The 26,096-nt window shown below is 34.1% G+C and overlaps 1 protein-coding gene across 3 annotated transcripts in view; it reads left to right on the top strand.

Moving 5' to 3' along the window:
- The window catches only part of CADM2 (cell adhesion molecule 2), a 1,274,389-nt gene that overhangs the window by 1,181,518 nt on the left and 66,775 nt on the right, over window positions 1–26,096 (top strand). For 2 of the 3 annotated variants that reach the window (XM_070786560.1, XM_070786566.1), the window contains one exon: window positions 4,987–5,106. The exons of the other annotated variant lie outside the window; for it this stretch is intronic. In XM_070786560.1, coding sequence (XP_070642661.1) covers window positions 4,987–5,106 — 120 coding nt within the window. The remainder of the gene's footprint in view (window positions 1–4,986; window positions 5,107–26,096) is intronic. 3 annotated transcript variants of the gene reach the window in all.

Consider the following 26,096-nt stretch of genomic DNA (forward strand, 5'->3'; position numbering starts at 1 on the left):
ATTGGAATGAAAACTGCCCTTTTCCAGTCCTGTGGCCACTGCTGAGTTTTCCAAATTTGCTGATATATTGAGTGCAGTGCTTTCACAGCATCATGTTTCAGGATTTGAAATAGCTCAACTGGAATTCCATCACCTCCACTAGCTTTGTTCGTAGTGATTCGTTCTAAGGCCCACTTGACTTCACATTCCAGAATGTCTGGCTCTAGGTGAGTGATCACACCATCGTGATTATCTGGGTCATGAAGATCTTTTTTGTACAGTTCTTCTGTGTATTCTCGCCAACTCTTCATAGTATCTTCTGCTTCTGTTAGGTCCATACCATTTCTGTCCTTTATTGAGCCCATCTTTGCATGAAATGTTTCCTTGGTATCTCTAAAATTCTTGAAGAGATCTCTAGTCTTTCTTATTTTATTGTTTTCCTCTATTTTTTTGCATTGATCGCTGAGGAAGGCTTTCTTATCTCTCCTTGCTATTCTGTGGCACTCTGCATTCAGATGCTTATATCTTTCCTTTTCTCCTTTGCTTTTCACTTCTCTTCTTTTCACAGATATTTGTAAGGCCTCATCAGACAGCCATTTTGCTTTTTTGCATTTCTTTTTTTGGTGGGGATGGTCTTGATCCCTGTCTCCTGTACAACGTCACGAACCTCTGTCCATAGTTCATCAGGCACTCTGTCGATCAGATCTAGTCCCTTAAATCTATTTCTCACTTCCACTGTATAATCATAAGGGATTTAATTTAGGTCATACCTGAATGGTCTAGTGGTTTTCCCCACTTTCTTCAATTTAAGTCTGAATTTGGCAATAAGGAGTTCATGATCTGAGCCACAGTCAGCTCCTGATCTTGTTTTTGCTGACTGTATAGAGCTTCTCCATCTTTGGCTGCAAAGAATATAATCAATCTGATTTCAATGATGACCATCTGGTGATGTCCTTGTGTAGAGTCTTCTATTGTGTTGTTGGAAGAGGGTGTTTGCTATGACTAGTGCATTCTCTTGGCAAAACTCTATTAGCCTTTGCCCTGCTTCATTCCGTATTGCAAGGCCAAATTTGCCTGTTACTCCAGGTGTTTCTTGACTTCCTACTTTTGCATTCCAGTCTCCTATAGTGAAAAGGACATCTTTTTTGGGTGTTAGTTCTAAAAGGTCTTGTAGGTCTTCATAGAACCGTTCAACTTCAGCTTCTTCAGTGTTACTGGTTGGGGCATAGGCTTGGATTACCGTGATATTGAGTGGTTTGCCTTGGAAATGAACAGAGATCATTTTGTAGTTTTCGAGATTGCATCTAAGTACTGAATTTCAGACTCTTTTGTTGACCATGATGGCTACTCCATTTCTCCTAAGGGATTCCTGCTCACAGTAGTAGATATAATGGTCATCTGAGTTAAATTCACCCATTCCAGTCCATTTTAGTTCACTGATTCCTAGAATGTTGACATTCACTCTTGCATCTCCTGTTTGACCACTTCCAACTTGCCTTGATTCATGGACCTAACATTCCAGGTTCCTATACAATACTGTTCTTTACATCATCGGACCTTGCTTCTATCACCAGTCACATCCACAACTGGGTATTGTTTTTGCTTTGGCTCCATCCCTTCATTCTTTCTGGAGTTATTTCTCCACTGATCTCCAGTACATATTGGGCACTTACCGACCTGGGGAATTCCTCTTTCAGTATCCTATTATTTTGCCTTTTCATACTGTTCAATAATGAAATAATGTTACTAGTGATTAACAATATGTAAGAGTGACTGGGAGAGATTTGTTATTTGACACGTCATTTTCTTGACCAAGCTGTCATATGAGCCAAGGTGCTGCCCATCAATTGCTTTCATCCAGTTTCTTTTTAGGTGCATATGAAGTCAGATATGCAGATGACATCACCCTTATGACAGAGAGTGAAGAGGAACTAAAAAGTTTCTTAATGAAAATGAAAGTGGAGAGTGAAAATGTTGGCTTAAAGCTAAACATTCAGAAAACTAAGATCATGGCATTTGGTCCCATCACTTCATGGGAAACAGATGGGGAAACAGTGGAAACAATTCCAGACTTTATCTTTTTGGGGCTCCAAAATCACTGCAGATGGTGATTGCAGCCATGAAATTAAAAGACGCTTACTCCTTGGAAGGAAAGTTATGACCAATCTAGATAACAAATTCAAAAGCAGAGATATTACTTTGCCAACAAAGATCCGTCTAGTCAAGGCTATGGTTTTTCCAGTGGTCATGTATAGATGTGAGAGTTGGACTGTGAAGAAAGCTGAGTGCCGAAGAATTGATGCTTTTGAACTGTGGTGTTGAAGAAGACTCTTGAGAGTCCCTTGGACTGTAAGAAGATCCAACCAGTCCATTCTAAAGGAGATCAGTTCTGGGTGTTCATTGGAAGGACTGATGCTAAAGCTGAAACTGCAATACTTTGGCCACCTCATGCGAAAAGTTGTCTCTTTGGAAAAGATTCTGATGCTGGGAGGGATTGGGGGCAGGAGGAGAAGGGGACGACAGAGGATGAGATGGCTGGATGGCATTACCGACTTGATGGACATGAGTTTGAGTGAACTCTGGGAGTTGGTGATGGACAGGGAGGCCTGGCGTGCTGCAATTCATGGGGTCACAAACAGACACGACTGAGGGACTGAACTGAACTGAACTGAAGTCAAGGGGAGAAGATGAGAGAAAATGTTGATCAGATAAGCAAGAGTCAGATTGTGAGTCTATAATGGCTAGCGGTGGACATTGTAAAAGACTCTACGGCAGGTCTCTTAAAGCAGATTAGCAGTTATTAAAACTACCCACTGTTTTTATATTTTTTGAATATTAACATGGGGGTGGAAGCCCCTATATATCATGCATCTCCCCATGGAAAATAGAATATTGCTTGGTTTATAAAAGAATGCTCATGAAAATAGACAGATTGTCTCCAAAACAAATCAGAGTTAGTTATTGCCCATCTTTGTTACTACACAGTAAGGTAAAGAAATCTAAACAATGTGAGATTTTTCTTGCTAAACAAATAAATAAATAAAAACACCAAATCCTATTATTTCCATTTGAGAATCAAATGATATTGATGATTTTGAAAAACTGCTTTTCAGAGCCAATGCAATTTTCTTCACTTCAGTGTATGATAGCAAATAATCTAATATTTTATAGTCTGTGATAGTTTGGTAATATCAAGTTTTTTCCACTGAGTTTTAAGTGACTAATATTATTGTATATTCTTATATTTGATAGCCTTGGAAGATATTTCCCTTTACACTAATTAAATACATATATTTGGAGATCCTAATGAGCAAATGATTTTGCTAAAGTGTATTATTTTCTAATTTTAATATTTGTAAAAGTTCAAATTACATTCTTTTTTTTTTAATTTAGAAAATGTCTTTCATTTATTTCCAGCATGCCTACCCTATTTAGGAAGGCTTATAATGAAAATAAGAAGGTACAACAGAAATTATTAAACAAGAGACGACCGTGCATGTATACATAGTATTTATTCATTCATAATGTTGTTAAAGTCAATTCTACTTTACGATCATAGTAATTGCACTCCAGGCAATACCCATTTTCTCTAGTGACTAATATAGCACCACTGGATTTTCAGAAGGTTATTTTCTTAATTTGACTGGCCAGGAAGTATTTTCCCTGTTGAAAAACAGGTGTAAACATCAATACCAAAGATAAAAGAGTTATCTCATGCTGTTTTCTGATGTCTCCAGCTTAGACAATTCAGCAGGTTAAAGTCTGAGGATTGAGTAGGGCTATTTATCAGAAGTAAGGAACTAGAAAAATTTTGGTGTGACTCACAGACTAACTGAGGGAATTACAGGAAGCCTTTTAATAGCAAAATAATCTGTCAAATGCTCTGAATATATAGGGGCTGTGTAACAAACATGTGAAATCAAACCCCACACAGTAATTACAGGTAATTTGTGAACTGTTCCTCATTTCCTCACTGTGTAAATTATATGCCTATACACCTGAGACAAGAGTTGACTCTCAGGATCTTACTGAAATTCTCGTTGCTTGACACTGGCTATATTGTTTTGGTGTTTATACTGCTTTTCTAAATTTCAGCTGCTTTTGAGTGAAAGGAAGGAAAATCTTGTAAACTCTGAGCTATTTTTTTCAGTTTATTGTGTCCTCTGTACTTGAATCTACTGTCAACTTTTGCCAGCTTTGACTATTTATGGAGTAGGGGTTGAATATTATGGTTCAAATCTATGTTCAATAACTTCTCCTAGGTATGCCAAATAATATGAATCATAAACATTTCAGATATTGAGTTCCATGCTAGTTGACCCAATACTTGTTAAAGACTCCTATGTACTGAAAAATTGTTAGAAGGCGTTACCAGCTAATCAGGGTAAGAATTGCAAGATTCTAAGCTGTACATTAACACCATTTGTGAGAAAAGGAAAAGCAAAATAATAGTAATAACAGTTGGCTTCTTTTTTGTTTGTGTCTAAAGATTGCTTTCACCCTATTTCCTATCATTGTTTGCCTAAAAATATCAAAAAGTATTTAACATGCATATACTCATCCATTGTTAATGTTTCTTTAATCTTATATGGTGGTGTTATTTGTGTATATTTTCTGTTGTGTTGTTTCTTTGTTTACTTCTTTGACAAAGCATGTCAGTTTTTGTTTTACCTATCTGTATTTTGCTACTGCATGTCAAACATTTTAAATGACTCAGTGAACAAATGAATTCTTGTCATTTTAAATTTCACTCAAAATATTGCAAGCAATCTGCTTATCCTCAAACATTGCTCCAGGTTTTTGCTTTGTGTAAGAGCATGAAAGATAAGTGAACAAAAAATGACAAGAACTGTGTGGTACAAGGAGCTTTGTACCAGATAATCTGTTTAAGCCTGTTAAATTTAAACCTAAATAAGATATATGTATTTATAATTTGAATCATTTATGTTTCTGTTTTGTTTGCATGATATGATTTTGGTTTATATTTTGTTTTTTTCCACTCACCAGATGTTCCCAACACTTTGCTTCCCACTACTATCATCCCCTCCCTTACCACTGCAACAGTCACAACCACTGTAGCCATAACAACCTGCCCAACCACATCTGCAACAACCAGCAGCATAAGAGGTACAGTATGCTTCTTTGTTATGGCCTAGAAAACACGGTAAATAGAAATCTATAGGGCTTACTTTTTTTAAAGAGTAGAAGAATTGAGATCCAATTTTACTTAATTATAAGGAATAATTAAGTCAAGTCAGTTACTGTCAGTTAGGGTTATTGTAATAAAATATGAGACAAGATGGTATATTTTAATTTTTCTTAGTGTCATATGATTCATGAGAATGTTCAGAATATAGGTAAAAAAAATATGGAGCTCTGAAACACTGACAATTTAAAATGTGAACATGGGAGCTTTTTTTTTTTTTTTTTGTACTTTACCTTATAAAAACAAGCAAAGAAATAAGATGTTCAAAAATGCAGAGGTAGTTTTTGCTTTTTTATGACCCTCCTTTAGTGTTAATGATTTTTTATTTCTCTGCAACTAGGCTAAAAAGCCTGCGGTGTTGAGTTTGTTCTAAAATTAGCATGATGGGTCATTATAAGTTATTTACCACATAGAACTTTTAGGTAAATATTTAATATATCATCCTAAAGTGATTAGCTGAGTGGAGCTATTCTTGTAATTAGAGAGTGTTCCAGAAGCAAATGTTCTAGGCTTACCCAGGATGACAGGAATTGATGGTTGGCTCTAGGAATAATTTCTGGTGTCTGATTACTAATGTTTTTCTGAAGCACAGCAAGCAAAAAGATATTGAAGCAATTCTTAAGGGCAAAAAAAGAAAAAAAGAAAAAAAAAGAAATCATTATGTCATGGTTCAAAAACATAAAAAAATATTTCTGAGTAATTAAGTGGTTGTTAGATAATGAAGAAATGAAAAATCTTTTGAGATTTTTTTAGCACATTATAGAAATACACGTTTTAAACTTTATTTCTATGTTCAGAGACAATGTGTCCTATTTGAGTCTGTCATTTACTCTTATCATGCTTATACATGTTTTATGTCATGTTGGCTGTACTAATATGTGTTAAATGTAGCAATTTAATTTGAGCTTATAAGGACTTTACAAAAATATATATCTAAAGTTTCATCAGGGATACGCTTAACATTGTTTTCACTTGTAAAGATTATTCAATTAAACTTCTTGTGTTTCTTAGAATTTTTACTAATTCTCAGTATTATGTTGAGTTTCTGCTAGCTTTTACTTAGTGTTTGCAGTATTTTTTCTCTTGTTCCAGAAAAATATTTTAGTATCTGGTAAGTGTTCATTAGGTTTATTCTGTTATGCCAGGTACAAGATTGATAGCTAAAACTTGATGATGATAACAATAAAAATCATTAAAAATATCTAGTCTTACTAAAAAAAAAAACTTGTATTTGATTTAAATCTAAAAGTAGAACAGCTTAAAGATCATTCTTATAACAATGTGTATGAAATGGGTGGAAAAATAATAAAAATGAAGAAAAAAACACTTTATGATAATATATGGCATGTAAAATATGTTCTACTTTGCTTTACTTATTGTTTTTCTAAAGATTTTTACAAACAGTAATTCAGATGAAATGTAGCTATTGCTTACCCACAAAATCTCAATGGTAATGTTAAGTTCTATGTGTACAAAGAAATCACTTTGATGGAAAAGGAAATGTTGGTTTAATTTTTTTAAAAAAGATCTACTTATAACAAAAAAAAGCCTAATTAATTTCTTCTTCAATAAGTATTTATCAAACACCTGTTATATATATTATAGGAAAAGCACTATGCCAGGGCTAAAATTATGGATATTAAACATATTGTATCTAAACACGAGCAAATTAATGCATTTTCCCCCAAATAATCAGTGCCTGGGCTTAATTAGTTAAGGCATTCATATCTTTTCTGAATATATATACATTAGGTGAAAATAAGAGAAAATATTTTATTTCAAAGTGAAGTGCTTAACAACAATTTTTTATATTTATTCACATGTATCTTAAGTGAATCTTACCGGTTCCATTTTAATCAGCCTGCTAAAATGAAATCAGTTTTCTGCTTTTTCAAGTAAATTCATTTTTTAAAGGTTTCCTAAGATGTTCTGTAAACTTTACACCATGAAATTTAAAAATTATAAAAAAATATATTTTTCCTTTCAAGGAACACATGAATAAATAAACCTCAAAGAAGACAAACACACACACACTCACACACACACACACACACACCATTCCCTCTTTCTTTACTTAACAGTTGAAACATCATTTTTCAAATGGCATCAAAATATGTGAAAAGAAAACATTTTATGTGTTAGGCAATTAATAGCATCTATTTTATACAGAAAAAAACAGTAACACTGACTTCAAATGTTAGTATAACGTCTATTTTTCCTTGCTAACTTCAGCAAACAACTGGGAACTCAAGAAAGTCACCAAGCATGATTAATTTTCTAGTCCATATTTGAGGGACTTGGGAATTTTGTCAATATATAAATATTTTATGATTTTTGTACTCTGCCACTTATATGTTATATGATATTCACTCAGCCATGCATTACCTATTAAATTCGAGCTTTCAGATGCAATTATATTTTAGTGGAATTCATTTATTTATAAGATGACAAAAGATGTTACAAAATTATCATTTAAAAGATATCATAATAAAAATATGTTGTCTAAGAAAAGCTAAGGACTAAATATTTCCAGCTTGCCAATTTTTTTTAAGTTTATCTGCTTCATCCCTGTCTCTCAGTAATCTTAAGTAAACTAACTATATTTAATCTTATTAGCTTTAAATATCATTTCTTCAGATTTCATAAATATAACATTTACCTCTATCTGTACAGACATATTTAATAAGTTACCACAAATAAATCACCATTCATATCTCCATTTCTACTCTTTCACCACCCCTGCCATTGCTGAATTTTCTTCTATATGATAAACATCCAGTTTAAAAATGAAGAATCATAGCTGCAGCTATATTAAAAATCAAGACAAAATAGAACAAAAGAAGCTACTCAAATTGTCAGTTATAACCTTGAGAATTTGCACATGTCTTCAGTTTGTACATGAAATGCATCCTTATGTGCAGGAAGAAGAGCTTCAACCATAGGGAAGAAAGCTGGCAATTAGCAGATCTTGTTACAAATAAGTGTGCTAAAAGAGAGAAACGAGCAAACTTTACCAAACATGGGAAAGACAGAGAATAAGTGAGTCCAGGAGACATCTTTAGGTGTGAGCTGTAGTTCTTCTGTTTACACAGTCTTTGGTCATATATGTTGAACCAAATTTAACACCTGCATTTTCATCAGAAAAATGAGAAACATTCAATTCTCAGATTGTCTTGAGGATTGGATAATATCTAGAGTTCTGGCAACATAATCAGCACTCAATGTATGACAATTATTGCTTAGTTCTTTTAAGTAAAATGAATATATTCACATTTGCATCATACAATTAATGAAATTGTGTATTTTTCCTATAGTAATTCTAGTTTTGACAAATTTATTTGGTGTTAGTGCACCGATTGCATTTTAATTTCAAACATACTTTTAATTATGTCAAAATCAAATAATAAAATGGCACTAGAACATATGGAACTTACCTATCTTTGAATATAACAACAATTAATAAATTGCCTATGAAGTTCATAATATTTTTGATTTATATCATATATCTAAAATCTGAACATTTTATAGATCTCTCAAACATTTTTCATTACAAAACATCATTGCTATAGCACATTTTCTGCTTATAGAACTTGCAACTTTTTAAGGCTAGTGGCCTGATTAATCCTATCAACTAATTTAGAAGATACATACCTATATATCTGTATCTGTATCTATCTACCCATCCATCTACCCATATATACTTTTTTACGAATTTGGGGTTTTCTTATCACTTTAATAAATTTTTAATGAGATAAACTTTGATGAGTTAAATATGATCATTTATAAAATGCTTCCAAATGACCTGATGTGATTTATAGAATTAATATTATTTTTGCATGGTATGCTTACTTTGAAAACATTTTTAAATTTTTTAAATAATTTCTTTATTTATTCACTTATTTTTAGCTGTGCTGTATCTTCCTTGCCATGCAGGCTTTTCTCTAGTTCCAGCAAGCAGGGCCTACACTTTAGTTGCAGTACAAGGGCTTTTTATTGCGGTGGCTTCTCTTCCCTGGTGGCTCAGACGGTAAAGCGTCTGTCTACAATGTGGGAGACCCAGGTTTGAGCCCTGGGTTGGGAAGATCCCCTGGAGAAGGAAATGGCAATCCACTCCAGTACTATTGCCTGGAAAATCCCATGGACAGAGGAGCCTGGTAGGCTACAGTCAGACATGACTTCACTTTCACTTTCTCTTGTTGCAGAGCATGGGCTCTAGGGCGTGTGAACTTCTGTAGTTGCAGTGGGCTCAGTCGTTGCAGTTCCCGGGCTCTAGAGCACAGGCTCAGTAGTTGTGGCACGTGGGCTTGGTGCTCCACAACCTGTTGGATCTTCCTGGATCAGGGATGGAACCTGTGTCTCCTGTATTGGCAGTCAGAATCTTCACTACTGAGCCACCAGGGAAGCCCTAAAATTTTTTATCATATAGTATATTTTCAATTTTATATAAACTATCTCATAATCTAGGAATCTTTAACAGCATCCTCATTTACAGATCATGATATAAAGATATTGAAAATTCAGGAAACATGTATGAGACATACTGAGATAAATCAGAGATTATGTCTATTTATCATGATTTTTAAAAGTAGAATTCAAAATTGAAGACTTTGTGCTTACCAAGACAGAAAAACTCCTAAATGCTTACTTATCTGTCTCTGCCTCTATAAGACTGTAAGTAAACTACAGGTGCAGAAATGAAATGACATATATGGAGAAAAGGTATAAAATACCTAATACACTCCCTGTCCTGTTCAAATACTTCATGTATTTCAATGTTTAGATAGGAAAAAAAATCCTAAAAGTGATGATGACATCGTTTATACAATCAATGTAAAAATCCAAATGAATTATTGGTTCAAGTATTGATTTATTTTACATCAGACTTAAAAATGGAAAAATAATTTTTTGTTAATAAAATTGTACAATTTTGCTTATAATCACAACCAATTTGTTAACTATAACGGGGTAATTGGAGTGGACCTTACTTCAGAATGGGCTTCCCTGGTGGCTCAGAGGTTAAAGTGACTTCCCGCGATGCGGGAGACCTGGCTCCGATCCTTGGGTTGGGAAGATTCCCCTGGAGAAGGAAATGGCAACCCACTACAGTATTCTTGCCTGGAGAATCCCATGGACCGAGGAACCTAGTGGGCTACAGTCCACAGGGTCTCAAAGGGCTGGACACGACTGAGCGACTTCACTTTCACTTTCTTTACTTCAGAATGGCACTGCAAATTTTTTTCTTTAAAAATACATTTTTTTTAATTTACCAAATCAACTATTATCAAATTTTCTACAATCAGAAAAGTATGACCAATATCAAAAAATTTAGAGACAAGTTACTGTTTTGGTCCCAGCCTATCAATAGTGATACTTTTGGCTATGACTGCTTGAGACGCTTGGCTCAGCTCCTGTTGCTTTTAGGAGCACCTGCAGGCATTTCCTGCACTGAGGCCAATAGGATTGGACCAGCCCTTGTTCTTAATATGGTCATTGGATGCACTTCAGCAAAAAAAACCAACAGGGAATGTTGAGGAACAAAATTACTACTCACAGATTCTGAAAGACCATCTAGAGAAGTCACGGTTAGAAAGACAGAGAGAACACACAGATTTGGTCTCTGGCTTTATTAGAGTTCAAAGGTGGGGTGGGGTGTCTAGAGTTTTGTGGACTCACATCATTATTGTTAAATTTGAATTGTAAGAATGGGAATTAGGCATAGGAAGGGAGAGCCAGTTTCTCAAGGTGATCAGTTGTCTGAGTTCACAGGTGGGGCAGCCTAGTTCCTTACCAGGTTGTTTTGCTAGGCTGACAATACATTTATTCAAGATGGATTTCTTTTGAAGTGTATATCACTGCAATCAAAATCTCAGTTTCAAGCATTCACTTAATATAGGGCTTCTCTGGTGGCTCAGAAGGTAAAGAATCTGCCTGCAATGTGGAATACCTGGGTTCGATCCCTGGGTTGGGAAGAACTCCTGGAGAAGGGCATGGCAACCCACTCCAGTATTCTTGCCTGGGAAATCCAGTGGTAAGAGAAACCTGGCGGACTACAGTCCATGGGATTGAGGAGAGTCAGACACGACTGAGACTAAGCACACAGCACAACTTAATATAAATTCTTCACAATTAAATTACACATTAATTTAGTTAGTTATGTCTGAAAATGTAATATCAAGTAAAATATTTTAAATTATTCAGGTAGAATTGAATGAATTTTAGCATACATCTGCAGTGATTATAGCTCTACTCTAGAATAAAAAGCTGATAATTTTCAGTCCATATGCTGCCCTTATAATTTAAAAATCATACAAATCATATAAAACTTGACTATTTAAATGTTTATAAATCTAGGAACATTGTTTGGCTATTAAATATAATCCTATTAAGTGTAATCCCAAAATATTGCCATTTGAAAGATCTCCCTTCTCTAAAGATTTCTTGAAGCAATCTTAGTGACTTGTGGGAAAAAAAATCATATGCATGAAGCTAAGCTGTGTTCAATGAAAATAAATTGTTGAAGTATTTACTTTGTGCCAGTGTAGAGAAATTGAGATGAATTGTAACATTCAACTCATATTTAATGTGGGCATTTTTAATGAACTATAATTGCCTAAAATGTTGTTTGTGACATAATAGTTTTGTATGCAGATTCCTTTACTTCAATTGTTGTTTCATTTCTCTGGTTTCAAAATAAAATATGCTAACATAAAATAAACACAAATTGCATACCTGAGCACATCAAACCACTGTCTGAAGCATCTATTTAACTATGTCAAGTTAAAAAGCAATAATGATCTGACTTGTGCTTTTAAAGTCTATTTCCTTTATGTCAAAAAAATCTAGTCTATATTTTGTTTTTATTTGGTTTCATTAATGTGTGCCTTCCTCCCTCTTTTGGCATAGATACTTAAAAAATAGAATACAAAGAGATAAAGAAACATTTTTCAGAATACAAGAAAAAAGAATCCTAGCACTGAGAAAGAAAGAGTGGAGTAAAATCATTAAAGCTCTGATTTGTCAGAATAAATGCATTCAAATAGAGCATTTGCAATGGTAAAATATATCATCTTGACACAGTTAAATCCCTAAGTGTGCAAATCAAGAAATTGTTTATGAGCTTGTATTATGAGTGTTTAGCTATTAAAAATGTTTCTGATTTTATTGGTGGTAATAAAACACAATTTGCATGGTGTTGTGAGCTTTTAAAAATTAAGTGTCAATATGTTGGGCTTTTCTAAACTTGGAAAAAATTAAGTAATAGTTCAATCTCCAGATGGTCCATATAGAGGGACCTGCTTATCTGCAAAAAGACAGGGTTCCACATTTAGACTGCTGCTGCTGCTGCTGCATCGCTTCAGTCGTGTCTGACTCTGTGTGACCCCATAGATGGCATCCCATCAGGCTCCTCTGTCCCTGGCATTCTCCAGGCAAGAATACTGGAGTGGGTTGCCATTTCCTTCTCCAATGCATGCATACATGCTAAGTCGCTTCAGTTGTGTCTGACTCTGTGCGACCCTATGAACAGCAGCCCACCAGGCTCCTCAGTCCACAGGATTCTCTATGCAAGAATACCTGAGTGGGTTGCCATTTCTTCTCCAAGTGAAGTCGCTCGGTCGTGTCCGACTCTTTGCGACCTCATGGACTGTAGCCTATCGGACTCCTCCGTCCATGGGATTTTCCAGGCAAGAATACTGGAGTGGGTTGCCATTTCCTTCGTGAGGGGAACTTCCCGACCCAGGGATCGAACCTGGGTCTCCCGCATTGTAGGCAGACGCTGTATCATCTCAGCCACGCGGGAAGCCCATTCCAAGTAGCTAAATTTACATTAATCTTTTACAAAACGATAATTATATAAAGTTGACTCTTTCAAAATTAAATATGTGAAACATAGTTCTTAATGGAAATAAGATATTTAAAGTGCTTCTTGCTTGAAAAGAATAAGCACAGTATATACTTTGGAAAGAATAAGCACAATGTACGCTCACTATCAATCTTGTTATAAGTACCATATTGATAATACTAAAGGTAGTGACTACAGGTCAGACACGGGTGGGAGTGTTGACTCGGGGTCCTGGTCTCTTTGTCAGCTATGACCCACACATTGGAATAGCAAAAGTGTTTCAGATTAGGTTATTCCATGAGAGCCCAAGATGCTAAAGCTATTCTTTCTATTCTAATAGATCTTCCTTGGAGTAAGAATCCCTTGTTACGTATAACCATTTCTGAAACTAAATGGAGCATTTGCCTTGGACTAGTATGAAGTTGAACTCTGGCAAAGTTTGAAAATCTTTAAATATTTTCTTATTCTTTATGACAGTGAGGAAATATTTGAAGAAACTAGTATTCATAATTTTTTTCCCCATACCACCTAGTAAGGGAAGCAGAACACTTATGCTCTATTCTATTTTCCAAGAGCATTCTTATGACTTGTACAATTTAAAATATCAAACATTTTTAAGAGTTTCATTTTAAGCTTATTTATTTCTTTGGCTTTAATCAATTTAAACAGAAATCTCTGTACCATTAGTTTATATTTCTTTTAAATAAACAGTTCTATTAATATTGTTTCTACTTCTCTGACTATGGGAGTGTCTTAACTGATTTTATGGTAATCTAGATTTAATATAATTTAATAATGTATACATTTCCTGCAAAACAACCTCTAAGAAAGAAAATGTTTTGTAGTAGAATATGTGCCATTTTCTTGAATTCATTTTATATAATATGCAAGTACATATAAATATTAATTTTAAAATTTCCATAATTATTATATTCCAGAAAGCACATCACATAAAATATTAAGACTAAATGAGTTACTTATTATTAGGAGTATAATGTCTTTTATTTTAAAATTTTGCCTACATATATGAATAAATGTATTTCCAGAACATCTCTGAAATTATTCTTAAAATCATTAATAAACTAAACTGGTTGTATCTTTCTTACTAGCCAATGAATTAAATTTATGAGCTGTGCCTTTGAAGCTGAAAAGATTGCCGGCATTGCCCTTGCTTCTTTGACACTCCACATGAAACACAGTTAATAACCTCCTGTGTAAGCTTGGAGAAACACTGAATTGATACTAATTATACCAACTTTGGGATAGAAGGTGACCTTGACTTCAGCTGGAACTTTCTGCCAGGACAGTAAATAAGAGCAAATGCCACAAAGCATGATTTCTAAAAAGGGTCTAACGCAATCTATTAAAATATAAGTTCATGAAATTGCAGTAAGTACTGGGATAATTGTAATATTTTAAAACACCTCTTGCTTCAATAATAAGTAGTTTCTTATTTCTTTAGATTTCAAATAATCTCCCATTAGTTTTCTGTACTCATTTAAATTAAGCTATGGCCAGAAAATTAAAAGCTACTTGATGCAAAGTATATGTAAGGTGATTGCAGGGCAAGGAGACAGATTTTTCCAAATAGCTTCTCAAATGCATACATAGTATTTATAAAATTTTAGTATCAGAATTGCTTATGCTGAAGTTGTGATAACACTGACTCTTAACTAAAGGAATGTTTTTATAAAATTATTAAGAAAAATGACTAAGAAAAAGCAATTGTCCCAGTTAGGTGCACAGGTTTAAATTATTGCCAGGAAACCTGTCAAGACCAATGATATGTAGCAGTTTCACATAAAAATCTGAGTTCATAGTGTTAAAAGAGAGTCAATAAAGTTACTATAAATGCTAAGAGATGAGTAAGAACAGAAATTAAACTTTCTTCACCAATATTGTTTAAAGAATTACATTAGTGTAAAGGGAATTCTGTTCAAAATGTTCAATAAAATAAATGGGAATACCCAATTTAAAACCAGTTATTTTTCACTTTAGAAAAGAGATGAACTCAAATATTCCCAGGCCCTTTTATTTTACCCATTAGTAAGCAAGGAATGCTAATCAATGAAAGCTTAAGTAGGAAAGGAGAAATGAATTTTGAATTAACATGAAGAATTGCATTAGATTCCCTGAGAAACATTTTTTTTTTCTTCAAAAGCATTTGAACCATTTTTGATGTGTAAAACCAAGATTTTGTAGTAAAGAAGTAAGGTGATCTTCAAGGATAGTCTGTGTCAAACTAGGAAAATTACGATGGTCTTAATAATTTTATTTCCCCTGAAGCTATGTTTCCTAAATACTGATCATAAGATTATTATTTTTTACTCATTTAGACTGTGTGTGACTCAGGATATCAGCAGGAACTGACGGCAGTCCTGAAAGGTAGCTAAAGGGTTTTAAACCAGGACACTTTCACAGAAATACAGGCAGAATTTGGAGAACTCATAAAGGAGAAGAGCAATCAAACCTGTAATAGCAAAATGCTGTTAACCAGCTCTGGGCCTGAAAGACCAAAGAAGTGAACAGGTTATCCTGGTCAGAGAAGAACTGGAGCCAGAAAAGGGGCTGTGTTTGCAAAGAGAGGTAGTCAAAGGATACAGCACAGGGATAAATTTCAGATCTCCCTCTCTTCTCCTGCTTTCTAGTAACTTTCCATTAATTGAATACTTCTGAAATATCAGAGATTAAGTAACTTAAGTGGAGCAGTGCAGGGAAGTCAGATTTCTAGAGCACAGTTGAAGGCAAAAAAAAAAAAAAAAAAAAAGGATGAAGGATGGACTTGGAGACCAAATATAGCATAAAGAGTGGAAACATATTTAGAACCATCTAATTTGCTTAGAATAATTTATCTAATTTGTCCACTAAGGGTGATTAAATGTCGGATTTTATTTTAGGTTTGGATTTCTCTCACAGGCATGCACAGTACAAGTATATAATAGAAAACAAGCGATGGAGCTAGAAATGATGGTAAAACAGCAGCCTTCCCAATTCACTTTCTATGTGATTTTCCTCTCCAAGCTAAAGTTAGAAAAAGACAACACTTTAGATGATAGAGGGCAGATTATGAAGCTTGATAGAGTTGGCTTTGTTATTAGACACAAAGAAATCTAAAAATAGATATGTAATATTTAACTTACTTCAAAAGAGAAAATCATTTTTAATTTTGATGTAAAGAGTATCCATTTAATTCATTGAGTAAGTAGCGAGAGATTCCTCATTTGAAATATTCTCAAATTTATGTGTATGGATGCAGACTATTTCTTTTATTTGAATTAAGAACCTTGAAAACATTAGTTGCAAGAGGAAAAGTTCTAAAAATGAGCTAGCCATAAATTAATAATAAGCTGATACAGATATGTCTTATTAGCTTTCTATTTAAGGTATTTTCATGTCACAGAGACAAATAATTTTCTGTCCTGAGATAATAGCTTTTCAGAATAGAAAATCATTTTCTTGAGAGAAGAATTTAGAAAGAGTGATCACAGTTTTTAATATATAATGTTATGTATCTCCCTTTGATGTCTTTAAAGTATGTGTACATTATTAATTTAGTTAAGTTGGTAGATTGGAAACATGTAAAATAAAAGCAGTTCAGCTTGTTTTTACTCTAAACTATACTCGTTCGCCCAGGCTATAGCTGTATTCCTTGGCATTTTACCACAAACAGGCCAGAACGTTTAGTTCAGAGTAGGATATTAGAATAGTTTTTCAAAAGGACCAAGAATGACAGTCTAATTTTTCTGGTATCTCTAGTTATTCTATCACCATGTTTTGAGAGTTAGTTGGCTGGCAATCAAGCACTGCATCTCAAAATGCTGCTTTAGGGAACCAAAAATGAATCTTCATATATGCCATTGCCTTCTCCCTATATATATATATATATATATATATATATATAAATTTCTTACTCTTGCAACTTAAATCCAGATATATTCCATCTTAATTCCAAGTTGGAAAAAAATGATATGTACATGAAAAGGAAGTTCTAAGGGCTCATTTTGCTACTTCATATTCATACTTCACAGGTGGCGCAATGGTAAAGAATCCTCCTGCCAATGCAGGAGACACAAGAGATGCAGTTCAATCTCTGGGTCTGGAGCTATAGCCCACGGGGTTGCAAAGAGTCAGACTTGACTAAGCACACATTTTCATATTTCTAATTTCTCCATTCAGTTTGGTAATATATCAGTGTAGGATTTTTCCTCGATAATTCATCAATGTGGGGTTTTTAAAGTAATGATTTTAAAGAAATGATTCTTTACTAAAAACTGAAAATAGTGCACAACCCAATATTGATTACTAGGTTAACAAAATATGCCACATCTGGACTCAATATGAGATGGTAAAAGTAACTTCTGAGCACAGAATATTTTTCTGTCCCCCTGACTTGACCTCTGGACATGCGATCTCAGGCAAATAAATTCATTTCTTCTTACCCTAGTGGGCACTGTGAATTCTAAGGTGTTTCTCAAGTTTGGGTCCTCCACCAGGATTTCAGAAACCAGTACAATTTCTGGTATTTTAAAATGAGAACTTGTAGATAAAATCCCTTTTCCATTTGAAATAGTGTCAGTAATGTACTTAACATAATTCTTCTCTTCCAACTTATTTCTGTTTGAATGTTTTGAAAAGCTAAAAGATTAGAGATGAATTATCAGACTCTGACCTTAATTCAGAAAACTAAGATAATGGCACTTGGTCCCAGAACTTCATGGCAAATAGATGGGGAAACAGGGGAAACAATGACTGACTTTGTTTTTCTGGGCTCCAAAATCACTGCAGATGGTGATTGCAGCCATGAAATTAAAAGACACTTTCTCCTTGGAAGGAAAGTTATGACCAACCTAGACGACATATTAAAAAGCAGAGACATTGCTTTGTCCACAAAGGTCCGTCTTGTCAAGGCTATTGTTTTTCCAGTGGTCATGTATGGATGTGAGAGTTGGACTATAAAGAAAGCTGAGCGCCGAAGAATTGATGCTTTTGAACTGTGGTGTTGGAGAAGACTCTTGAGAGTCCCTTGGACTGCAAGGAGATCCAACTAGTCCATCCTAAAGGAGAACAGTCCTGGGTGTTCATTGGAAGGACTGATGCTGAAGCTGAAACTCCAGTACTTTGGCCACCTGATGCAAAGAGATGACTCATTTAATAAGACCCTGATTCTGGGAAAGATTGAGGGCAGGAGGAGAAGGAGATGACAGAGGATGAGATGGTTAGATGGCTTCACCGACTCAATGGACATGGGTTTGGGTGGACTCCAGGAGTTGGTGATAGACAGGGAGGCCTGGCGTGCTGCAATTCATGGGGTGGCAAAGAGTCGCACACGACTGAGCAACTGAACTGGACTGAACTGACCTCAGTATTTGGTATTTGGCCACTGTTTCCTAGCTATATGCTTATCTCTACTTTCATTACTTTAATTTGCACACTCATTTCCCTCCAGTATTTTCTCAGAAACTTTATATACACCTGAACATTGTCCTATCTGTAAAATTTCTAACATCATGGTATATTAGTAAAATAAATATTGAGTTCTAGCTGTAATGTCCATAAAACTAATGTATATGGTCCATTTTTACAGTTCTTCAACTGATTTCAGGTCTCTCATGATCAATTACTTTGTAGCCAAAATTCACAGCTTAGCCAAACTTTCTGATGCTCTTTTCTATTATGGTTTGATATCCATGTTCATTGAATTAAAATGATTATTGAAAAATGATGAAAATCATGGCTTCTGGACTCACATTATCTGGGCTCTTTTTTCCACTTTGATGTCCCAGGTATGTGGCCTTCCTTAAACTCTCTGTGCCTCTATTTCCCAATCTAAAAGGGATGGTAAATTATAATAGTATCAACCTTATAATGTAGTTTTTAAAATTAAGTATGTTTATATACACAACTGAGCGACGTCACTTTCACTTTTTACTTTCATGCATTGGAGAAGAAAATGGCAACCCACTCCAGTGTTTTTGCCTGGAGAATCCCAGGGACGGGGGAGCGTGGTGGGCTGCCGTCTATGGGGTCGCACAGAGTCGGACACGACTGAAGCGGCTTAGCAGCAGCAGCAGCAGCATACACTTAATGTATTTCAAAAGTGCTTTACTCATAACAAGTACTCAGTAAGTGTTATATTTTATAATGTTTATTATCAACTTTCTTCCAATTAACAAACTAAACAATATAGGACAAAAATGGCTGAACCTTTGTGAATAGCAATGAGATTAACTGGCAATTGCTAAGTGAAGGCTATAATGTATGGTCAATAGATCATCCTTTAAATCATGTAAATCCTCTTCAAAATCTAAAACTTAAGGATTTGTCATGTGATTAAAGTGAATAAGATAAAGCAGAGTCCCACTGCAATTGTTTATTATTCAGTTCAACCTATCAATTGTGAAATGAGAAACATTTTTTAAATAAAAGTAATTTAATTTATAATTAGCTTTCTAACAACATATTAACAGGCATTTAAATGTTCTTCAGTAGCTGAAACATCTAGGTTGGATCCCTGGTCCATGGTATGTGAGTTATACCTTAAGTTCCAATTTCCTTATCTCTAAAATGATTACATTATTTACTCATAAGGTTATTGAGTATTGATTTTCTGGTATTGTTACAATATGGATGATTTGCTAAATATGGAGGATGTATCATTACAATATATGTTGAAGTTATATACTATTAATCATTTTTAGAATTCAGGCTTGTTAATTTCAAATGATACCATTTTCATGTTAAAATATTTTATTACCAAAATTAGTATAACTTTATATTCATCTTTGATATATTGACCTAATGAAGCCACTTCGCATAAAACAGCCCATTAATGAATTCAGTTGATTAAAATATATTTAACCTCCTCCATTAAATTAAAGAACTCTATAAAATGTTAGGGAAATTACCTAAACACATTCAAAATTTAGCGGACTTACTTCTCATTGATTACTTAAATTTCAATTTTTTCTTATCTTCCTAGTAATTCTAAAACATTTTTCTATGTTTCTCACTTTAAACAAGTTTGTCACAGATAAATTAGTTTAAAAACTGTTAAACAAAATTAAGGAAAAGATTGCTCTGTATTTCAGATGCTTGAGACAAACTGCTACATTTTATAAATATTATCCTAGGAAAATTTTAAAATATATATATATGTTTAATATTTATTAAAAATTGTTTATGTGAAACCATTTTGCATTTTCTTCATCACTTTTATATTATTAGTATCTTACTATGTGAATGATTCTAATTCCACATCTCTTTTGATTTTTTGACCTTCTTCATGTAAAAGGACAAATTTTCTTTGAAACACCTATACCTGTGTAGAGTTCTTGTTACTATTCTTTCAGAATACACAGATAACAGACATGCTCAGTCGGTTCAATACTGACCAAATCTTTGGAACCCTATGGACTGTACCTTGTCAGGCTCCTCTGTCCATGGGATTCCCCAGGCAAGAATACTGGAGTGGGTTGCCATTCCCTTCTTTAGGGGATCTTCCCACCCCAGGACTGAACACACATCTCTTGTATCTCTTGCATTGGCAGACGGGTTCTATATCACTAGTGCTACCATATTCTGAGATAAAATTCTTCTTCATAAAATTTAGCAAATACACTTTATATGTTAGTTTCTGTACATCCCTACCTCAACCTGACAGGACCTCATTTTTAAATCTGAACAAAACATTATTGGGTTTAGTTAATTTACTGGCTTTTCCTGAATATCAGTTTTAGCAATGTATTAGTTAAAACAAGGTAAAGGATTTCTTCTGAAAATCCTGTCCTTACACTGTTGATCATTCCCACTATTCTTAATCTCTCCTTTACCCCATCCTAGTCCCTTTTTATCATCAAAGTGGAGCTGTAATTGTTTTATCTTTCTTCCATAGATGACCTCTCTAGAGTCTATCCAAGGCCTAGGCTGTCACGTTCTTCTCTCAGTGCAATTTGACTTTAAAATGAAAGTGTTCTTTGAAATTACACCTAACGGCTTAAGTGTTCAAAAACTGAAGGGGAAATCTTTCAAAGTTTGATCAATGAGACACAAAGAAGATAAAACAACATAAATATAATTACCTGAATAAAGAATTAATTTAAGCCTCCAGGATGAACCCTGTGAAAGCTCATTGTATTATTTGCATAACTAAAACTTGATTTTGTTATTAGAACCATTAAATTTAACATCTTCTTGACTATATAGCCACAATCTGTAAACCAGGAGTCATAATTATAAATGTGAGAACTGTCTATTATGATAAAGTACTGCAAATATATCTTTCTCATCACTGTTCTATTTTTTTAAACCTTATTTCAAACTGCCATTGGCCAGGAATCAATCATTAATATTTTTAATTGGGAAAAGAAAAACATTAATATTCTAAGAAAATCCCCAATAAAATACATTAGTTTTTTTTTTTTTTAATGGGGTATTTTTTTTAATTTAGTCAATTGAACTTTTGCCTCCATAGTATTTGGTTAATATAAGTCATCTATGTAATATTGAAGTTATGATTTAATAATTTAAAATGGAGTGAAGGTGATGTTTGCACACTCCTTAAACCATTCATCATTAGTTTTGTTTTTTGCTTTTCAGGTACTTTTAAAAATAGTCATTAAAGTCCATGATCTGGTCTTTATTTGATCAGTAGGAAAACTAGTATATCAATGAATCCAGGGAAATCAAGCCCTTAGAAAAAAACAAATATATAATTTTTCATCAATTCATTCTTTATATACTTGTTTGAACCTTTATTTTACAATAAACATTCAGTAATGATCAGTAGTATACGAGGTCTACTTTTCACTGAAAAAAACACGTAACTTGAAAGAAGAGAAGAGTGAAATGAGTGTTAAATGAAGAAGCTTCTTAACCTAGTGATCTCACCAGATATAGACAGGATAAGCATAATTAAAATAATTATGAAATTGTAGTAGAGAAGCATACATGTGTAATTCTTGCAGGTGATACATACATGTTTCACTTCTGTTTTGAGATACTCCTGTTTTCATAGAGATAAAACAAATAGAATGACAGTTTAGATTTTGTTATTTCTGCAGCTAATTTTCTAAATTTTGACACTTTTTAATGACATTTCTGGCAAGTACAATTTGACCTATGAGAACCTAGGGAATAAGGCTTCCTCACTTCCTCCAACAATGCTTTTATCTGGAAGATTTGTGTCTTCAAATGCAATTAAGCTTTGGAAATGTAAAAGATGAAGGGAAGAGTAGAATGTGCAAAGCAACATTTTAGATACATTTTAGATGCAGTGTTACACACTCAGTTTGGCTAGCATTAAGCATAAGTGAACTCTGGGAGTTGGTGATGGATAGGGAGGCTTGGCGTGCTTCGATTCATGGGGTCGCAAAGAGTCAGACACAACTGAGCGACTGATCTAATCTGATCTGAAGCATAAAAAGGAAGCACTGATGAAAGATAAGTCTTCAATATTAATCCATGCATTTATTGAGTCAATAAGTAGTTATTCTATGACCAGAAAGGAGCAAATTATAGGAAATTTTGTAGGTCATACGTAAAAGTTTAGAGTTTACTCAAGAGGTTATGAGCAATAATTTAAAATGAAGAAAGTTTAGATTAGTCTTTTGAAAGATCAGTCTGAAGGGTGTGATGGTAGGTGATTGAGGAAGACAGAAAAGGCAGGAAGCCATTGAAGAAATCCAGGTAATTACAAATGAGGACTTGGAGAGAAGCAGGTGCCAAAGGCATGGAGGAGAGGGAAAGGCCAAGAGATTTGGGAAAGTAAATCTGGTAGATTTTGTAAGTGATGAGGTAAAAAATTTTATGTAAAAGGGTAGGAAATAACAAACTGGCTCCCAGGATTTCAACTTGGATTCCGGGGTATTTGGTGTACTTTATCAGAGTAAAGAATAAAAGATAGATGTTTTAGGGGGAAATGAGACATGCTCCATTTTAATGTTGCATGAGATGTTCCATGAGAAATGTTCTCATTTAAATGAGATATGTTCCGTGTTTTTACATTTAAACACGTAATTTTAAAAATACCTTTCCAAGAGCTAAGTGAAGTTGTTTAATTACTAACTAGAACATAGGATATAAATTATCCAGGATAGAAATACAGATTTTAGACAGACTTTTCTATAGGTGAAGTGTAAGCTTTTGATTAAATATAACTTTTATTAAAATTATATTTTATTAAAAGTGTAAATTAAAAAAGAGAAGAATGCTAAAGTTTATACTCTGATATTTAAAAAGCAAAATGAAAAACAAAAAAAAGGATCTAAAGATTATGTTAAGAAATACAAAGATGCAAAGTTGTGGCCAGAGTGGTGAGATGATGTCTGGTGAGCCTAGGGTGTGAAATTCTTAGGGCTATCAGGGAGGTCCATAGTGCCAAATGACTCAGAGAAGCCAAGTGTGATAGCACATGAAGTGGATTTTTGTTTTTCTTTGATTTACTGGGAGATTTTAATGAATTTTGAAAAAGCACTTTTAATGAAATGGTTGCATAAAAGTCAGATAATAGAATTTGAGAAGTGAATGGGAGGTAAAAGGTAAAGAAAGTCAGTGTAATCTATCAAGAGTGTTGTCTGAGAAGAAAAGTAGAGATACAAAGCAGATAGAAGGCAGAATAAAGTCAATTACCATTTTTGAAGAATAATATAAATATAGCACTTCTTTTTAATGGTTAAGAATAGAGCTAGGAAAAAAAGAGAAGTTGAAAAAAAATTTTTTTAAACAGATAAGCAGATAAAATAAATCCCCAAATATTGAAAATGTCATGATTTTATATATTTGTAGATCTATCTATAAAATCTAACATTATTTTAAAATATAATATGCTTTATATGTTATATCTGACTGTAAGCATTAGTGTTGATCACATAAGACCCTCTGTACAATGAGACTGAGGAGAGAAGATAATAATAGTGGGCAGATACCCATTATTATTATATCATACCCAAACAGATATAGTTTGCCAGCAATGGGAAGTATTTTTAGGAAAAGTGGAAAATAGAGATCTTACTTAATGGCCTGTGTTTTATCTGTAAAGTAGGAGAGACAATTTTCCAAGATAGATAAAAAAAATTGCATAGAAGGGATCTTTAAGAAAGCAGTGAAGTTTTGAAATGAATGCCTTAGAAATTAAAAAAATATATATACATTGAGAGGAACACATTGCCGTTTCTGGGAAACATGTCTTTCTTTTTTCCACAAATAATTATCATCTATTCCTATCAGACACTATGCTAAACTTTGGGGACTGAATAAAAACAAAGTAGAGAGTCAATGTCTTTTTTTTTTTTTTTTTCTGGCCACACTGCATGGCTTGTGGGATCTCAGTTTCCGAACCGGGGATTGAAACCAGGTCACAACACTGAAAGCCCAGAATCCTCACCACTAGGCTACCAGAGAAGTCTCTGTAAATGCCTTCATAAATGCTATTTAAAAGATGTACAGCATTCTCTTGCTTTGCTCCAAGAAGTCCTCATAGGTAATCTTCCTCAGGAAGTGATATTTGCTGGATATGAAGGATTTGTGCAAGATATGATGTTGAGGAATGAAAAGACAAGGATGAAGAAGAGTATTTCGAGAACAGGATGTAGCCAGTACACAAGTCCTAAAGTGAAGAGGAAGGTAGCTATTCAAAAAAATCCAGAAAGGGTACCCCTGGGACTGGAATGCAGATTGTCAAAAGAACAGAATGAAAGTAAGTGGTAGTTAGTTGAGTTAGATCCTGCAGAGCCTTAAACTTATTTTTAGGATTTGAGCTTGTATCCTAAGAATAACAGAAGAAAATAAAAAATGAAGAAAGAAGTAGGAAGGGAAGGGAGAATAGGAGGGAAAGAAGAAGGAAAAAGGAAACCAATGAGTTTTAGGCAAAAAATAATATTGATACTATAATCAGATATATATTTCTGGCTATAGGGGAACAAATTTATGAGATGGGCAAGAGAGGACAGTGGGAGAAAGGTTAAGGACCTATTCTAATGAGAGGTGACAGTGGTTGAGACAAGGCTGTTAGAACTACTGACAGAAAGGTGGAATAATTTAACATGTAAATCTGCAGTTTTTCTAATTCTTTGGTTCTATGGACTAAAGAACAGGATGTCACAAGCTAGGTTACCAAACATATATGTTTTTAGAGAAACACTATTAACAGATGGTGGAAATATTTACTGAGATAAGAAACACTGGTGATAGAAGTAGAACTGTGAGCTTGTTTTAAGTATTTTAAGCTTGTATATTTGATATCTCTAAGTAGAGGCATAATACTGAACACATGATTAAATATACAGATTTGGAACTCAGAGTAGTTATCAGGTGTATGTGCATGCATGCTCTCGCTCTAGTCATGTCTGACTCTTTGCAACCCCATGGACTGTGGCCCAGCAGAGGATTCTCTAGGGAGGAATACTGGAGTGGGTTTCTATGCCTTCCTCCAGCGGATCTTCCCCACCCAGAAATCGAATCTGTCTCTCTTACATCTCCTGCATTAACAGGTGGGTTCTTTACCACTAGCACCACCTGGGAAGCCCATTGGGTGTATAGAATCAGTTAAAGCTGAGCTTGGGATCATGTAGAAAGAGTATATAATGAGCAGAAAATTCAGTGTTCAACTGGGATTGGATTCCACGAACTTGTAGTTGTTCAAAATTACAATTTTTTTATTGTTATTCTTGGATTTCTGAATAGGCCATGTTTTAAATGAATGTACAGATTCTTTATTGAAGAAGCAAAGACACTGATATTATGCAAGCAAAGTAAAAGGAAGAGATCAAGTGTTCTAAAGAGTGATGATTTTTAATAAAAAGTAGAATAATGGTCTAAACAAACAGATGGGCTTAATAAGAGGAGTAGAGAGTGAAAGTAAAGGAGTATAGTATCTCAAAATTAAGAGCTTGTTGGCAAATAAAGACTATTAGAATTAAAAATCTGAAGTGGAAAACATCTAGGTATTTCAGAGGGTGGCCATGTAAATGGTTTTCCCAGCTGCTATTCAGTCAGAATGAGAAAGGTTTTGAAGCAATGAAATAATAGTTAGATTAGAATTTAATATTTAATACTAGGATATGCAAGTCTGGAGCT

The sequence above is a fragment of the Bos indicus genome, chromosome 1, assembly GCF_029378745.1.
Source record: "Bos indicus isolate NIAB-ARS_2022 breed Sahiwal x Tharparkar chromosome 1, NIAB-ARS_B.indTharparkar_mat_pri_1.0, whole genome shotgun sequence".
Taxonomy (NCBI): domain Eukaryota; kingdom Metazoa; phylum Chordata; class Mammalia; order Artiodactyla; family Bovidae; genus Bos; species Bos indicus.